General features: G+C 42.3%; 1 protein-coding gene across 2 annotated transcripts; it reads left to right on the top strand.

The window, feature by feature from the left end:
• The first annotated feature begins 3462 nt into the window (after window positions 1–3462).
• On the top strand, window positions 3463–18834 carry dusp27 (dual specificity phosphatase 27). Of its 2 annotated transcripts, none has more exons than XM_049570052.1 (6): window positions 3463–3574; window positions 6074–6198; window positions 7920–8047; window positions 11489–11720; window positions 11882–12099; window positions 15663–18834. In XM_049570052.1, exons 2-6 carry the CDS (start codon window positions 6083–6085, stop codon window positions 18425–18427), a joined length of 3459 nt encoding a protein of 1152 aa, XP_049426009.1. In that variant the 5' UTR covers window positions 3463–3574; window positions 6074–6082; the 3' UTR covers window positions 18428–18834. The 2 variants fall into 2 exon arrangements, with proteins under 2 accessions (XP_049426009.1, XP_049426010.1); XM_049570053.1 differs by having other exon boundaries at window positions 7920–8038.
• The last annotated feature ends 24 nt before the right edge of the window (window positions 18835–18858 follow it).

Here is an 18858-nt window from a genome sequence, read left to right on the forward strand (position 1 = left end):
AGCTGATAAGAATTTTGTGGTTAAAGGTCACTGTGACCTCACGACACTTTTTTTTTTTTTTTTTTACTATAGCTCAAGACTTAATAATTAAGACCCTAATTATGATAAACTTTCACACAAATGTCTAATGAAATGAAATAATGAAGTGATGACATTTTATCCAAAAGGTCAGGGGTCAACTTCACAAAGACCAAGGTCATTATAACTTGCATCCTTCTCATTGTCATGAATGCAATATCTCAAGAGCACCTAATGTTTGGGTTTTGTTTTTTTTTTGTTTTTTTTTTCATTTTTCAAATTTGACACAAACGTCACTTTCGACTAGACTGTGGCAGTCAAAAGAAAAGCTCACTGTGACCTTGTATCTGTCTAAATCTGGTGAACATGATGTCTCAATAACGTCTAGTGGGAATTTCTTCAAATTTAGCACAAACATCTTCTTTAAGTCATGGATGAACTGATTAGATGTGGTGGTCTAAGGTGAAGGTCACTGCACCTGTCTCATTCTTGTGAATGCAATATCCCAAGAAGGCCTTTACAGAGTTTCCTTAACTTTGGCACAAATGTCCACTTAGACTTAAGAATGAACTGCTTAGAATTCGGTGGTCAAAGGTCAGTGTGACCTCACAAGACATTGCTTTTGGCCATAACTTAAGAATTCATACTCTTATTGTGACAAAACTTGACACAAATGTCTAATAGGATAAAATAATGAAGGTCAAAGGTCAGCTTGACTGTGACATCATCATGTTTTAACGTCATATCTCAGGAACAGAAGGGGAGACATTTGGTCAAGTCAAAGTTTATCTATAAAGCACATTTAAAAAACAACTTCAGTGACCAAAGTGCTGTACAATGTTTTGACTATAGAGCTTCTTTGTTTGTCAAATCTAAAATCACTGTCTAAAATAAAACCAAGGTTCCTTGCAAAAGGATGACAGAGAGACTTAAGGGTCCCAATGGCACTGTCATAGCCATCCAAGAGGTTTTGTGGCCAAATAAAATTATCTGTTTTATTTTTGTTCAAGGAGAGAAAGTTTACTTCCATCCATGACCAGATGTCATTGAGGCAGTCTAATAAAACCTGGACAGAGGCTCGATCATTTGTTTTTAGTGGCAGATAGATTTGTACATCATCTGCAAAACAATGAAACGAGACTTTGTGCTTTCTAAAAATAGATCCTAAAGGTAGGGTGTATATTAAGAAAAGGGGAGGGCCCAAAATGGAACCCTGAGGCACCCCACAGCTCAGGGGGGAAGTGGCCGAAGAATACTGGCCCAGCTGGACAGAAAAGCTTCTATCTGAGCGGTACGATCCAGACCACTTCAGAACAGGCCCGATAATGTGTGATCCCAGGAATCAGGCTGCTATGAAATATTTAAACTTGTTTTCTGTCTGTTGATTCTGTTGGACTCTTCAGCTTGAGGTTAGCCATGTGTAGCGAACCAGTTACAGCAAGATTTCCCTGGTTAAAAGACATGCGTGTCAATTTTGCCGCATTTAGCACAATATTTGCATTTTGTCGAGAAATATTTACCACAATTTGACCAGATGAGAAGACGTAACCAACCAAGAGTTATGATTCATTAAAGCTAGTTTTAATTTAACTCTATGGAAGAATAAAAAATATACTCTGAACTCCGTTTGGCTCCTCAGAGGGAGTTACATTTGGATTATTTCACTCGTCTTAATGCGCTCCATGTCCAGAGAATCTTGAAATAAAAATGTTCCTGGAAGAAAAGAAACAAGAAAATGACTTGAACATGGTTTAATAACTAATTATGAAGCAGATGTTGCTTCTGGAAATATTCAATCAGTTGAGCTTCTTGGAACTGAAACGGTCACACGTGAAAGAAATTCATGTGACGTTTAAAAAATGTCACTCAGCCAAAAATCACTGAAGTCTGGGATCACTGATAAATAATAGTGAAGTCGTGTGTGTGTGTGTGTGTGTGAGAGAGAGAGAGAGAGAGACCGTGTGACTTAAATTAGCTGCATTCTGAGGTTATAAATAGCGCCGATTGTCAGCTGACTTTAGATAAACACACGAGATGTGTTCAAGCTCAGGAGAAAAAGTTGTTCTTCTGAGAACTGTGAGAAAAGCTCTGTTTGTCAAAATTAAATTTTTCTGCCATTTAACTAGAATTCAAACAACCAGAGTGGAAAAGAAAAAGTAAGGAAAGCATAAAAAGAAAGAAAGACAAAAGAAAGGAAGAAAAGGAGGAAAGGAAGGATGAAGAAACAAAGGAAAGAAAAAAGGAAGGACAGAAAAAGGGTGAGCAGAAAGAAAATAGAAAGGAAGGAGGGACGGAAAGAGAGAAACCAAAAGAAGGAAAGAAGAGAGAGAAGGAATGGATGAAGGAAAGGGGGAGGAAGACTGAAAGAAAAAGGAGGCAAAGAATGAAATAAGGAAAAAAGAAAGTAAGAATGAAATTTAAAAAAGAACGGAAAAGGATGAGTGAATAAAGTAAAAAAGGGAAGGAAGGATAGAAACAGAAGGGAGGAAGAAAGAAAGAATGAAACAGAAAGAACAAATGAGGGAAAGAAGAAGAAGAAAGTAAGGAAGGAAGGAAAGAGAAACAGGAGAAAGAAGAGAAAGAAAGAAAAGGATGAATGAAGGAAAAAGCAAATGGAAGAAAATATATAAGAAAAAGCAAAGAAAGAAAGAAAGAAAGAAAGAGAGAAAGGAATAAAGGAATAAAAGAAAAAATGATGGGACAAAGAAAACAAAGTAAAAAGAAAAGAAGAGAGAAAGAAAGAATAGGAAGGAAGGGAAAAATGAAAGTTAAAAAATGAAGGAAAAAAGGAAAGAAAGAGAAGGAGAGATGGAAGGACAGAGAGAGAAGGAAGGATAAATAAGGAAACATAGGACAGAAGGGAAGAGGACAGATAAATAAGGAAACAAGGACAGAGGGAAGAAGAAAAGATAAATAAGGAAACAAGGACAGAAGGAAGAAGGAAGGATAGATAAGGAAACAAGGACAGAGGGAGGATGGAAGGACAGATAAGGAAACAAGGACAGAGGGAAGAAGGAAGGATAAATAAGGAAACAAGGACAGAGGGAAAAAGGAAGCATAAATAAGGAAACAAGGACAGAGGGAAGAAGGAAAGATAAATAAGGAAACACAGAAGGACAGAAGGAAGAAGGAAAGATAAATAAGGAAACAAGGACAGAGGGAAGAAGGAAAGATAAATAAGGAAACACAGAAGGACAGAAGGAAGAAGAAAAGATAAATAAGGAAACAAGGACAGAGGGAAGAAGGAAGGATAGATAAGGAAACAAGGACAGAGGGTTAAACATGAAATATTTTAGTCTGACAGTGAAGGAAACAAACACACTGAGAACAACTTGAGAGCCGTCTCTCTGAGAGTACTGCAGGAAAGTAACAGAGTACAGTAATCAGAGTACTGCAGTAAAGTAACTGAGTGCAGTAATCAGAGTACTGCAGTAACAGTACTCAGCTACAGCAGCTGTGGTGTCGGGTGTCGGGGTCTCTGCAGACGGGGGAGGACTCTGTGTGACTTCACTGTCACTCTGACCACCGTCAGCTTCACACACTGTGAGCGGCTGAGGTAAGAACACACACACACACACACACCCACACACACACACAGACGAGGTGTTTTATATAAAGAAAAAGATATAGTTTAAATTTCTGAGACTTTGTTGTGTAGTTGTTGTGTAGTTGTTGTGTAGCTGTGTGAGGCCTGTCAGAGCTCTGACGCAGCTGTCGCTCTGCTAAAAATACACTAGCCTCATATCACACACACACACACACACACACACACAACAGAATGAACCCGCCACATTTTCATATTCTTCTTTTTTAATGTGTGCTCCCACTATACTTCAGTCCACATCTGAGGTACGTGTACTTTATCTGAGTCTGTTCTCTGTACTTGTAATCTATTACATTTCTCTGACAGCTTTAGTTACTTTATAAATGCAGATTTTGACACAGAACACAACAAGAGTTCAATCGATTAATCAAGTAATCGACTGACAGGCGATTAATCGAGTCTGATTTTTACTTTACATCATGTTAATGTTAATAACTGTTACTGTGTGGTGTGAGAACTTTTACTTTGAACAACGTGTGTCGATATCACAAAGAGTTCTATCAGTTTTAAACTGTAACTTGTTTTGCGTCTTGTTTCATGTGAATTTAAGACTAAAGGTTCTATTAAGAACCCTTTTCCATTGAAAATATTTTTTACATTGAGAATCCTTTTCATTAAAATACAAAAAGCCTGTTTTTAAGAGAGGATTCTTCAATTATTCTTTGTAAGACTAAGGGTTTCTTTAAGAACTCTTTTCATTCAAAATAATCTTTGTAAGACTAAGGGTTTCTTTAAGAACTCTTTTCATTCAAAATAATCTTTTTAAGACTAAGGGTTTCTTTAAGAACTCTTTTCATTCAAAATAATCTTTTTAAGACTAAGGGTTTCTTTAAGAACTCTTTCCCTCTAAAGAACTTTGTTTGAAGAAAGTGTTCTTTAATAGTTCTTCGTAGAACCAGAGATTCTTCTTTTAGTACTTTAACAATGTTATTCTGATTATACTGACACACTTAAACCGAAAGAAGAAGTAGAAGTATTTTTTTAAGTATTTTTATTGTGTGATGTTAGAACTTTTACTGCGGTAAAGAACCACTGCTTTATGTCAGAAATAGTTCTTAAGGTTAGTGAAGGACCTGTAGATGATGTCACCTTTAGTTCCTGAACGTTCTCACAGTTTATCTCTGAGTCTGATTCATAGAGCAGTGACATGTTCCTGTGGTTCCATCATCAGGTCCCTGTTTGAACTTTGACTCACTCACAAACCAGCTCTTCTTTTCTTCTTTGGGTTCTAACTACACTTCCTGTGTACCGTCTGTTATTCGGTCCACAGTTTGCGTCCACGTTCCTGTTAGTACTTTGTGTTGATCAGATTTTCAGTCTCGTGATGAATGTGTTTCTTTCCTCCCTGTAAGTTCTCCGTCAGTGTAGTTCTTCACACGTTCTGCTGTGTAAAGAACATCAAGTATAAATCCAGTGTTATTATTCATATTTTCCTGTTGGTCTCTTCGTGCTGTAGAACATCTGTTTGGTTTTTAACTTAAAGGTAAAATTAAACATTCTCATTCCTAGAACGCTCATAGAAATAAGGGTTCTTCCTGAAGGGCTGCAGTTCTACCTAAGAACTATTTGCTTCTAAAGAAACTTTGTCTGAACGGAGGGTTTGTTAAAGGTTCTTTTTAAGACTAAGTGTTCCAGGAACCCTTTTTTGGATTAAAGAGTTCCAAAAGCGTTATTTGTAAGATTAAGATCCATCTTTCTCTAAAGAACACTTCAATTATGTTTTTTCTTCTCATCTGAGGAACCCTTTTTGGAAGAAAGGGTTCTCTAATGGTTCTTTGTGGGACCAATGGCTTCATTAAGAATCATTTTCACCCAAAGAACCCTTTTTAAAGAAAAGGTCCTTGAAAGTTTCTTTGGAGAAAAATACCAAAAAAACCTAAAGATTTCATTAAGAATCCATCTAAGGAACCCTTTTTGGAAGAAAGGGTTCCAAAATAATCTTTTATAAGACTATAAAGAATAGTTAGAATAGAAGAGAAACCTTTATTTTAAAAAAAAGTTTGAAAGACTAAAGGTTTCATTAAGAACCCTTTCAATCCAGACGATCCTTTTCTGAAGAAAGGGATCCGTAAGGATTTTCCAAAAGGGTTCTCCAGTGGTTATTTGTAAGTCTAAGGGTTTCATTAAGAATCCTTTCACTAAATATGCACTTTTTTTTGAAGAAGGGGTTCTTTAACGGTCATTTGAGAAGCCAAGGTTTTCATCGATGACACTTTTCATCCAAAGAACCCCTTTTTTTAAGAAAAGGGTTCTTCACTGTTCTTTGTAAGAGCCCTTTTGGGTTCAAGGTAGAACCCTCTGAAACCTTTATTAAAGGTTCCACCAGGAGCCAAGAAGGATTCAAGAACTATCAGATACTCACAGGAACAGATGACATGAAACTATCAACCGCCATGTTTTACTTCTACAAACATGCGTGTCTTTCATTCTGTGCCTATTTTCTTATGGAAGGAGGTTGCCATGGCGTCGACCAATGAGAGCGGAGATCATGGTGACCAGACGGTACCTGATGGAGAGGAGGAGGAGAGGAGCGTCCGAGGAGTCCAGTCCCATTACCTCCGCTGTCCGTCACCGAGGTAGGAGACCACCTAAAAACCAACTATAGTCAGCTAAACATAGAACAGAATATATGAGTGTGTCAGAATGAGACATTTATATCTACACAGGGAGCAGGTCCTCGTTTACGGAGATCACCATGTTGCACCGCCATGTTTCTACAGTAGCCCAGAATGGACAAACCAAACACTGACTCTGGAGAGGGACATTCAGTGTGTTACATTAGCCACTGTAGTTAGCAGCTTCTAAGTAGCCTACCAAACAGCTTTGGAAAAACACAGATTTTAACATGAAACGTCTTTATTCAGTGTTTTCACCGGTTTAAATCAGCTGGACCGTTTGTTTTCATCCAAAATAATCTTTGTAAGACTAAGGGTTTCTTTAAGAACACTTTTCATCCAAAAGAATCTTTGTAAGACTAAGGGTTTCTTTAAGAACCCTTAAAGAAAGAGCCCTAGGTACCCCTTTAGCATCAGTTTTGGATCTACAGGGACAGCGGGTCAGTTTCTGCTCGTTAGGCCCAGTTCAAACCAAAGATTTTAGAACATTGCAGAGAAAAGTTGAAGCAGTGTGAGCGGTCTCAATCTGGCTGATGGTGTCATCTGCAACTCAGCTGGTCAAATCGCCGACAGCTGGTTTGGCACGTCACCTGTTTCGACAGCCAATAAGCCTGTAATGGAGATGCTCGTTTTGTTTGACGTTTCATCACTTCTACAAATGCAGCTGTAGCCAGTATCTCACTATCACTATCCTCATTCATATCTTAAAAAGCTACAAATTATATTCAGCCACAAAATAAACCTGAAAAGTTGCAAATCAGAACAGAAGTACAGAGAGTTGTTGCATAGCGATGATACACCATCTCATCTAGTTGCATTGGTGTGAACCGGCAGGTTTTTAGAACGTTGCAGAACAGCGCATTGCAAGTAGTTGCCTGTTTCAACTTATCCTGTTGCAAATGTTTGTTCTGAACTGGGCATTACATGCATAATGTCTTTTCAAAATAAAAGTCCATGGTCACAGATAAAGTAGGTTCCATCACCAAACTACTTCAGGTTTAGGCAACAAAACTACATGGTTAGAATAACAATAAAGAAGTGGTGGGTACGGTATTAAAAAATCCATTCTCAAGTAAAAATGCAGTTACTCTCTTAACCCTTTGAAACCGGAGAAAATTGTCTTGATTTGTTTTAAAAACATGGGAAGAAAGCAGCGAGCAATAAAGGACGAAATGACTCCCAAAAAATTTGCAAGAAATTAGTGAAAAGAGAAAATCAAAAACAAGAAAATCTGAAAAAAAACAAGAAAATTAGTAGAAAAAAAGTTAAAAACTAACAAACAAGAAAATGTAAAATAAAATAATTATGTAACATCAATTAAAATGTAATAATAATAATAATAATTATAATATAGTTTTTCCCCAATGTTTTTATAATTTTCTTTTTTTGTGATCAAATTTTTTCTTTATTCAAGAAATTTTTATACAAAAAAGAGAAAAGAAAATGAGAACAAACATGTCATAAAATTAAAAGCAAATACACTGGAACGTAGCACATAAAATAATTAGCAAGATCAAATTCTTTTCATCCAAAATAATCTTTGTAAGACTAAGGGTTTCTTTAAGAACTCTTTCCTTTAAAAGAATCTATGTAAGACTAAGGTTTTCTTTAAGAACCCTTAAAGAAAGAGAATGTTTGATTTGTGATGTTTTGGATTATATTCTGTTATGTACGTATTCCAGTTTCTCGATGGCGTCAGAGTCCAGGTTCTCCATGATCTCCGGCTCTGACGCCGCCAGCATCTTCATGGAGCCCATCCACCTCTCATCAGCCATCGCCGCCAAGAAGATTATTAACGAGGGTGAGACAGGTTTGTTTCAGATGTTTGTTGACATGTTTGCTGTGTGTGGTGAGTCTGTGTTTCAGAGGTTACATCATCAAACCACACGGAGAAAGAAGCTCTTTGTCCACCTGGGCTGAGACTACTTCCTGGAGGCCAGTTATTTAATCATGTTGTTTAAAATGTAACTTTTGTTTCTTTCAGTCGTGAAGTCTGACAGTGTTTGACCAAACAAATTTGGCACAAACGATCACGTGGACTTAACAATGAACTGATTAGATTTTGGTGTTGTAACCTTGCCTCCATTTCATTCTCATGAATGAGTTGTCTAATGAAGGCCTTGAGGGTATTTCTTCAAGTTTGGCACAAAACATTCATCCTTAATTAAGCATGAACTGATTAGAATTTGTTGGTCAAAGGTCAAGGTCACTATAACCTTGCATCTGCCTCATTGTTCTGAACATGATATCTCAAGAACACTTTGAAGAAATTTTGTTTGAATTTGGCACAAACTTTCACTTGGACTCAACAACGAACTGATCAGTTTTTGGTAATCAAATGTCAAGGTCACTGTAACCTTGCATCCTTCTCATTTTCACGAAAGCAATCAAGAACACCAATGAGTTGTCTAATGAAAGCCTCTGAGATGTTTTTCAAATTTGGCACAAACGTTCACCTGGATTCAAGGATAAACTGAGTAGAATTTGGTGGCCAAAAGGCAAGGTCACTGTGACCTTGCATCTGTCTCATTGTCATTAACGCATTATTTCAAGAACACCATAAGGGATTTTTTTTTTTTGGTAATTTGACACAAACGTCTACTTGGACTCAGCAATGAACTGATTAGATTTTGATGGTCAAAAGTCAAGGTCACTGTGACCATTTATTTGTCTAAATCTTGTACATGTGATATCTTTAGAACACCTTTAGAATTTTTTTATTTTTTTCAAATTTGGCACAAACGTCTATTTTGAGTCACCAATTAACTGATTCGAATTTGATGATCTAAGGTAAAGGTCACTGCACCTGTCTCATTCTCGTGAACACAATATCTCAAGAAGGCCTTAAGGGATTTTCCTCAAATTTGGCACAAATGTCCACTGAGACTGAACAAAGAATTGCCCGACTGCTTTTAAGAAAGCACGTGGGTCTCTGTGTGCACTGTAGTTGCAAAAACGTGGAGGACGGGGTTAAACAGGGGCCTCCAAAGAGTTTAATGCAGGTCGTGGAGTTAGAGGAAAATTGCCAAATAAAATAGTCTAAAATTGGCAAAATAAAGATTTAATTTAGAAACAAGATTAGGAATCTGAACAGACACATGATGCCAGTTAGACTGAATTCCAGCGCTGCAACAGGTTGGTAATGTTCACTGGTATGAAACTAAGAAAATAAGCAAATCCTTCTGTGCAGGATTTTTCAGCGATGAATAAATCGGAGGACTGAACACAGATCAGATCAGATGAGGCCACGCTCATGTTTTATTCCTCCTCCAGATGCAGCATTAATGACTTCTAAGTCCACATTCAACAGCTCTGATTTGGTCAAGCACTCTTCAATTACAGTGAGTCCACGACTCGTCCCCTCAGCTCATTACCAGACGGAGACGCTCTGGACGGAGGAGCAGGGCTGCGCAGATTGAGGGAATTAGCTCATCTGACACATCTCAGAGCAGCTTCAGTATTCTGACATTACGCTACAGCAGCAGCAGCTTTAATGGACGATGAATGGTTAATGTGAAGGACGGACGATAAGAGACATATCTGTGGCAGTAGGGTTCGGCATTAATGAGGCTTCACTGCAGTCAGAGGGACCAAGAGCACGTATGTGTTTCATACGCCTCAGTCTGTGAACCACCTTTATGCTGACAGTCAGAGTGTGTCCCCACATGGAGGGCTTTATTCCCTCAGGGAGCAGGACGTCAGATAGCTCGCTGGTTTCTATGAGGGGTAGGAAAAAAAGCCCCCAAATGTGGGTGTTTTTTGGGGACCCATGACACTTTTTGTCCAGTAGCTTCTTAGCTCCATTAATATCAGTTTTTGGTGATCTGTGGAACTTTTTCCAGTGGCTTTTTTGCCAATAAATATGGGTGTTTTTGGGGCCCCGTGGGTGTTGTTCCAGCTGCTTTTTAGCCCCCAGTTGCGGGCGTTTTTTTGGGGACCCATGGCACTTTTTGTCCAGTAGCTTCTTAACTCCATTAACATCAGTTTTTGGTGACCTGTGGAACTTTTTCCAGTGGCTTTTTAGCCCCCAAATGTGGGTGTTTTTTGGGGGCCCATGGCACTTTTTTTTCCTGTAGCTTCTTAACTCCATTAACATTGTTTTTTAGTGATCTGTGGAACTTTTTCCAGTGGCTTTTTAGCCACTAAATGTGGGTGTTTTTGTGGCCCTGTGGGTGTTGTTCCAGCTGCTTTTTAGCCCCCAAATGCGGGTGTTTTTTGGGGACCCATGGTACTTTTTTCCCAGTAGCTTCTTAGCTCCATTAACATCAGTTTTTGGTGATCTGTGGAACTTTTTCCAGTGGCTTTTTATCCACTAAATGTGGGTGTTGTTCCAGCTGCTTTTTAGCCCCCAAATGCGGGTGTTTTTTTGGGGACCCATGGCACTTTTTTTTCAGTAGCTTCTTAGCTCCATTAACATCTTTTTTTGGTGACCTGTGGAACTTTTTCCAGTGGCTTTTTATCCACTAAATGTGGGTGTTTCTGGGCCCCATGGCACTTTTTAAACACAGGCGTTTTTCGTGGTTCTGTCACTGTTTATCTGTGGCTTTTTAGCCCCTAAATGTGGAGTTTTTTGAGATCTGTGGTTCTTTTTCCAACAGACCCATGGCACCTTTTCCAGTGACTTTTGAGCCCCATCAACACAAGGGTTTTTTGGTGACCTGTGGCACTTTTACCTGTGACTTTTTAGCCATCAAACACATCAAACGTAGGAAAAACACACACGGTTCCCCCAAAACACCCATGTTTGGTAGCAAAAAGCTGTAAGAAAGAGAATGACAGATTCCTAAAAAACTGAAAGATGAAAAGCCCCAAAAAACACACATTTGTTGTTGGAAAAAGGGCCACAGATTGACAAAAATCTCCCACATTCAGGGGCTTAAAAGCCACTGGAGAAACACCTATGGATTCCCCGTAACAACAATGTTTGGTGACTAAAATGCCACTGGAAAAACTGCCATGGGTTGCCAAAAAACACTCATGTTTGGTTGCTAAAAAGTTGTTGGAAAAAGGGCTACAGATCGACAAAAAACACCCACGTCCAGGGGCTAAAAGCCCATTAAAAAACACACATGGGTCCCCCAACACACCCACATTTGCTAGATAAAAAGGTGTAAGAAAAAGTATGACAGATCCCCAACAAACATCTAAATTTAAGGACTGAAAAGCTGCTAAAAAAACGCCCTTGTTTGGTGGCTAAAATGCTGCTGAAACATGCCTCAGAGTTGATGACATTCATGTCTTTCCTCCTCAGAGCTGCCGCCTCGCAGTGCACGGGCCGAATCCATCCCAGAGTCCATGCTAGAATCTGCCGAGCAGCTGATGGTGGAAGACCTCTACAACCGTGTGAGGGACATGATCGATGACCGCAGCCCCTACAACACCCCCTGTGTGCTGGACATCCAGAGGGCCATGGTGCAGGACCGCCTGGAGGCTCCCGTCAACCCTGTGGACGAGGTGTGGCCTAACATCTTCATCGCAGAGAAGTGAGTCGAGCTGACTTCAGAAGTTCAGAATGTCCACAGGAAATGCATCGATGTTAGAGAGCAACATGATCTCAAAAGTTTCCTGGTTAAGTTTGTAAGTGTCTAATTTCATGTATAATAAGACAGGACTTGTTTGCTCCACAACTATTTTCTTGTTTCAGATCTGTAGCGGTCAACAAGGCTCGTCTGAAGCGAATGGGCATCACCCACATCCTCAACACAGCCCACGGCACAGGGGTCTACACGGGCGAGTCCTTCTACACCGGCATGAGCATCAAGTACATGGGCATCGAGGTGGATGACTTCCCTGACGCCGACATCTCGGAGCACTTTCGGCCCACCGCCGAGTTCTTGGACGAGGCGCTTCTGACACACAAGGGTGAGTGTTTGTTGTGTCTCCATTAGCTTTCTCTATAAAGCAGATTATTGTCGTATGAAAATAGATACGTCCGTTTCAAATGTTCTAAACATCATACCACACATACCTCCATGATCCTTTATGTTGGCATAGATACAGCCAATAGATGGCACTAGAGGGCGGAGTCAAAAGATTCACATAACAACAAATGAGGCCACATTGGAGGAGGTCGTAATAATGTACCTTTAAATGAACATTGTCTGCCTCTGTCTGTTGAACAGCAAGTACCTTTTCAAGCACTTATTTTTGGACCATCGGTTGCACGAGAATTATGCAAAATCGTAAATAGGCTCCCTCGTTTAAAACATTTCTCTAATATATTTCATGAAATGATTTATCATTCTGTTCAAGGACGTCTTGAACTTGTACGAACCCTGGACACAACAGTCGTCCTTCGTCATCGCTGGTTCTTTAGAGAGGGTTTGGTGTGTCTGGGCCTTCAGTGTCTGAAGTGTCTCTTTACCTTTCGCTTATCCTGGTGTGTTATGTGTCTAAGTCTCGATCATGAGACAAGAGGAAGACAATGCTGAAAACATGAGTGAGTTGTGCTGGGAACAGTTTGTTGTGTTGGAGTGCAGAAGGCATGTTTTAAGGTCATCTTAGGCTGCTGTCACACCAGCCCTGTTTGGTTCGGTTCAGTCGAACTCTAGTCGTTGCCCCCTCAGTGCGGTTCGTTTGTGCAGGTGTGAACACAGCAAAACAACCGGACTGAGCCCTTCTTGAAGAGGTGGTCTCGGCCCGGTTACAAACGATTGGTGCGGTTCGTTTGTGGTGAGAACATGTTTCGACCTGGATCTGAACCAACCGCAGGCAATATAGTCCACGATGGGCAGCGCTAAAATCAACCTGCGTAGTTGTCCCTCCATTGTGACATTAGAAAGTGTCACATTTATCTTGCAAGTGTACTCTTCTTCAACGTTTGCTTTACTTCCTGGGTTTTTCCCGCCAGTCAAGAGCAGCTTTCTCACACAAGGCATTTGATCTGGTCCTCTTGTAAACGCTGCCGTGAGAACACGAACCAACTCCAGGCAATTATACAACTTTGGAACAACATGAGTCCCTGATTCAGACCAGAGGAGACCACTCTAGGGCTGACAGCAGCCTCAGATGACAGACGCTAACCAACAGCTGGTTCGGTGTGTCAGGGCCCTTATAAAAACTATCTGAGCCTGTCTGTGGCAGAAACATGGGAAAGATATTTATCTTCATTGCTGCCTCATATCCGCAACATTTACGTCATCATCTCTGATGTTGTGTAACTATCTCTCTCAGTCTCGAGAATCCAGTCACAGGGATAAAGATTCCTTGGTTCACTGTGTTGTTTCAGCCCTGCAGCTCACATGGGGTTTTTCAGTTATTGATTTATTTTATTGTTACTTAACATGAACAATAAACAATGCATCCATTTCAGCGGACACAGCCGAGGGCACATTTTTTATCTGTATATGTGGGAATGGAAGTCAACAGTGACGCAGTAAAAAAAACAATCCCAAACAGAAAACCCGTAACATCTCCACGCTTACACAACATCAGATTTTCTGAGAAGATGTTCTGTGGCGCACACAGAGAACATTTGTGTTCCTGGAAGAGGATCATGTAACAGTCGTTCTGTTGACTGTGTCTCATTCATCCCAACTGCAGCTGATTCACAACATGTTGCCCGGAGACGTCGTTTCCTTGTGTAATAAAGTCCTTTGAATGCTGTCAGCTGCGGAGCCACATGTCCAAACTATTTTTTACTGTTTCTAACACAGAACATGGTCATATTTCAAATCATTCCTACCTGCATCTTTTTTTTGTAAACATATGATTATTGATTTTTAAACTTTTAAAAATGTTGCACAAACATATCCCAAATATCAATAAACTCAAAAGCCCTATGTCTCACTGTATTAGTGGGTTTTTCAAGAGCCAAATTTGCTGTTTAATCCTTCAACCAACGGCCAAGAGAGGGGCAACACACATTCCTCCAGCACAGAGCAACTGAACACCTCACCTGCAGTAAACAAAATTCAGCCAACGTTTTCTCTTGCCTCGGCAGAATAGGCAAATACTCAAAGGTATTCGGGATGAGGTCATCCAGAATACACACTGCAGCACTGACAGGGTAGGCAGTGATACAAGCTCCCCTGATGTGTGCTGCATTTGAAGTATCGGTCAGGAATATTCGGATCATATTTGTTCAGTTTCACCCATCTGATGTAGGTTCTCATTAACCAATTAAATTGTAGTAATCTCAGCCGAGTATTGATGGTTTGAGTTTGAGCCTTTGCACATATTTAATCCCATTCACACTCTCTGCCCTCTTGTAAGTCTTGAATCCGTTCCATCCTCTTACTTTCAGTGTTGTCCTTGTGGTTATCAACCAACAGATGGTATAAATTAGGCGTATCATACCACTGTCTGGCCAACTGGCGACATATCTTACCAAGTAGGGTTGGGTCGGTATGAGAAAAAAAAAAAAGGGTCAGGTTTTTGTGAAAAACCGCATCAAGTCAGTAATATTGGATTTTTGCCACTTGGGGGCGCAATTGACTCATTTAAAATAAAAAAAAAAACGACCTTAGGACAACAGAGTGACAGTAACAAGTTGTTTCTTTTACTCCTTACAAATAAATTTTGCAGCTTACTCAATCAGTGCAAACAAGGGTTGCCTCCTTCGTCTGGCTCAAAGAGACTAAATTGTTCGCCATTATCGACTCCCCAGGCTACAGTAGAGGCCTCGGTGCATGCGCACTCGCACCCTCTAGCTCAGTCCCCACCCCCCTCTCTCTCCTGCTCGCTGTGCACTTGGCGAAGAGGCAGACACAGGTGCTAACAGACTCGGGTGTGCTATAAGACTCTGCGAGGAATGTCCGCAGTCATTCGGGCTTCCATAGTCAAGCGCACTTCCGCGTTGTAGTTTCCTGTAAAAATGTCCGCAATGTGAAAAATACATGCCGAACAGTCTTTTGTGTGACGCTGGTGCGCGGAGCAGAGTACAGGGCACAGGGCTTGCGGACTTTTACCAGGCAGATCTCCGTGGCGTCCACTCCACGTACGTTCCGCCCGAGTATGCGGTCCAGTCGGTCTCAAAAAAAAAAAAAAAAAAAAACGAATTGGTATTACCGTGAACCGACCCAACCCTAATCATACCACTGCGAAAGGTGATAAAGCGGCAGTATTTGAGGACTTCAGGGTGAGAACAGGCTGCAAAGTTCACATGGTTCCAAACACCAGCGTCCTGGGGGAAGTGCAGTGTTTTTGTATCCCCTGCCCCAACCTACCTCCTTACCAGACTGCTTCTTTGTTCACTCCTGTAGTGCATTGGTCACATGATCGCAGCCTTTCAAAATACTGGGTTATGCACAAATTACTGGCTCCTGATTACGTGGGATTTGTGCAAATTTGGTTGCATTATTCTTTTGTATGATATGCATTTAATTCTTCAGAAATCTAATCTATGCTAAATATCTGTTTGCGTTTATGTAAAAATTAAATATAAATATTGTTCGTGCTTTAAACCCTGTTTTGTTTTCTTGCAGGAAAGGTTCTTGTGGTGTCCATGATGGGCGTCAGCCGCTCTGCCGTCGTGGTGGCGTCCTACCTGATGATCTTCCAGCACATGACCATCATGGAGGCCCTGACTTCCATGAGGAAAAAGCGCGCCATCAACCCTAACGAAGGCTTCCTGAAGCAGCTGCGAAATCTCAACGAGACCCTGATGGAGGAGCGCGACGATGACGATGACACGCTCAGCCAGTGCTCTGTGATCGATGCACGTACACGCGCTCGCATCTTTGGCGAGGGCGGGGACGATGACGATGAGGATACTGATAAAGAGGAGGAGCAGAGTATGATTGAGGTGAAAGCGAACTCCATCATGATGGAGGAGGAGGAGGATGGAGAGAGCGTGATGAGCAGCATAGCCTCCTCTGCAGCTGCCGTGGCACTCAAGAACGGACTGATCGGAGCGCAGAATGGCCCAAACAGCCAGGGAACTCAGAAAGAGAATGTTCTACCTGAGCAGGAGGGTGGAGAAGACGGCAACGATGAGGATGGCCTTGACAGCATGATCCGCGAGTGGCAGCGGAGAAATGAGAAGTACCAGAGTGACGACTGGTGGGAGGCGCAGCTGGACAGCGACGGCGAGGATGGGGAATCTCTAGCTGGCGGCCGTCCAAAGAAGACAAAAGAAGGTGTAGACGCCGATGTGGAGAGTGTCACCAGTGAGGATGTACGAGCTGTGAAAGAGCGGGTGAAGCGTCGCATGAGACGTCCACCCTCGGACGCGATGTCCACCTCCAGCTGCACAAGTTACTCTGATCTTTGGAAACAGCGGCTGAGGGAAATCGAGGAACAAGCCGCAGCTCGCTACCGCAAGAAGGAGGACGACGAAGGCAGTGAGAGCACCGCGACCGAAGGTGGAGAAGGAGAGAAGAAGAAGATTGATGAGGAGGTGGAGAGTATTCTCTCTGACACCAGCTCCATGTACCAGTTCTGCCAGAAGAACAAGGAGAAGATGTCGCCTTTGGAGCGTTGGCGCATCAAGAGGATCCAGTTCGGCTGGAACAAGAAAGATCGAGAGGATGGCGAGAAAAGTTCTATAGGAGATGGAGAGAAAGGCGATGGTGAGGGAGAAGCAAAGACGCCATCCTTCCAAGATGTCAACCTGACGGCGTACCAGGCATGGAAGCTGAGGCAGCAGAAGCGCCTCGGGGAGGAAAACACGGACGAGATTTTGGAGATGAGTCGGGGCGAGGACTCTGCGACGGTCAAACGGCGGCAAAGACGTGAGGAGCTCCTGGAGCGTTCGAGGAAGACGTTAGAGGAGAGTCAGTCCATGTGCGGCTGGGAGAATGAGAGCTGCGTCAGCGGGGGTACGATACCCCTCTCTGCGTTCTGGGCTGGAGCCGGAGTCACGGGCCCGCCAAGCGTCGCTAATGATGACAACATGTCCATGATCAGCGGCAGGTCATCTGTCATATCCTCTGTTTCACAGCCTCGCGGTACAAGATCAGCACAACCCGTTAATCCCATGACACCAGTTCCTCCGATCCTCCCAGTTCCTACTGTCCAAGGCCCTGGAGGTGAACCGATGGTCAATCTGGCGAGCATCCAAAACTGGATCGCTAACGTCGTCACTGAAACGATCAAACAGAAGCAAAGCGAGATGAGCCTGCCTCCTCCATCACGTGCTGGATCGGAGCTTAGCTTCGGGGGTGCGCCAAGCATGGTTTCAGGACGGGGCGCAGACGATGATAGAGCATCCTTGTTGAGCGGCGCTTCCTATTCCAGCGCGCTGTCACAGGGTCGAGGCAGGGCAGCGTCAGTCCTGTCAGGCAGCGGGTCGAGCAGCATCTCTGGTCTGACTGGAAGAGGCTCCGCCCTCGACTCCACCCTCGGTTCAACCCTGGGCTCCAAGAAAAACAAGATCACCACCACCAGCGTCCCTCTTTTCAGCCTCTTCCAAGACCAGGTGGACATGGGCAAACTGAACGCCATGGACAAGGAGATCAAGTCCGAAATGAGGGAGAAGATGGCCACCTACGAGAAGAAGAAGATAGTGGAGGACAACAAGCGCAGCACCCTCTACAAGAAGAAGAAACCTAAGGAGGATGAAGAGGAGGAGGAGGAGAGGAAGAAGAAAGAGGAGGAGTTTCTCGAGGAAGCAAAGAAAAAGGAGAAACCGGCGAGGACGTTCGGCCTCTCTGGGTGCCTGAATCTCAACCCTGCACTGGAGAAAGACAAGAACACCAGCATCGACGACTGGCTGGAAAGCGTCCGGCCTCCTCAGAGGAAACCGGCGTCCGAAGCAGAAGCATCAGAGGATCCGTACGATGATCTGGATGCATCCGCTTCCGAATTCGACTTCTCCGGCCGCGGCGGAGAAGACGAGGAAACTTATGGCGTTGCCTCCAGATACAGATCAAGGTTACATGAGGATCTTTCGAGTGAAGACACAGAATATTCCTACAACGGGCTCATGCAGTCCCACAGCCGCGCCAGGCGGTCGTACGGCGCTTATGACCACAGAGACGAGGGCACAGAGAGCTACTATGACAACTCCACGAAGAGGAAATTCACCCATCATTCAAGATTTGAAAGCAGCGAGACAGAAGGAAGGAGGAGTAGGAGGGAGGAAGCCAGCGTTGATGAGGAGGAGGATGACATCGCTGCCTTTATCGCCCAAACGAGGCAAAGAGTCAGAGCTCGGGCGGCTGCTGCCACCGAGGCCGAAAATGACGAGGTGCTCGCGGCCTGGCGGGCGCAGCAGGATGCGAAAGCACAGAGCAGAAGTGAATCTTAGAGAAACAGAAGATGATTTTGTTTCTCAAAAAAGTTAAAAAATGTAATATTAAGCGGAAACAAGTGCACTGTTGCTCAAGAAACACTGTGATCACTGTAAAAGTAGGTCTCACTTATTTTGGATGTTTGTGTTTGGAATAAAAACCTGTTAATGTCAGTATCAGTGAGAAAAATTAGCACTTTTGCCTTCAAGTCATGCATCAAAACCTTATAAGGATGAATATTTAGAGCGTAATGAAACTAGTTTATTCCAGAATTCAAGTTTCTGTTGCACCGCAGTGAATGTAAAACTGATTGTAAAACACTTCCAGTTCATAGTTTCATAAAAGATGACTCCTACAGAACGAAACAAATCCCATTTTTACTGTTACATTATTTTATTATTGCAATAAATGTTCTGAGAAATGACGTCGTGTGGTTGTTTTTCATTGA

This window comes from Epinephelus fuscoguttatus, linkage group LG24 (assembly GCF_011397635.1).
Source record: "Epinephelus fuscoguttatus linkage group LG24, E.fuscoguttatus.final_Chr_v1".
NCBI lineage: Eukaryota > Metazoa > Chordata > Actinopteri > Perciformes > Serranidae > Epinephelus > Epinephelus fuscoguttatus.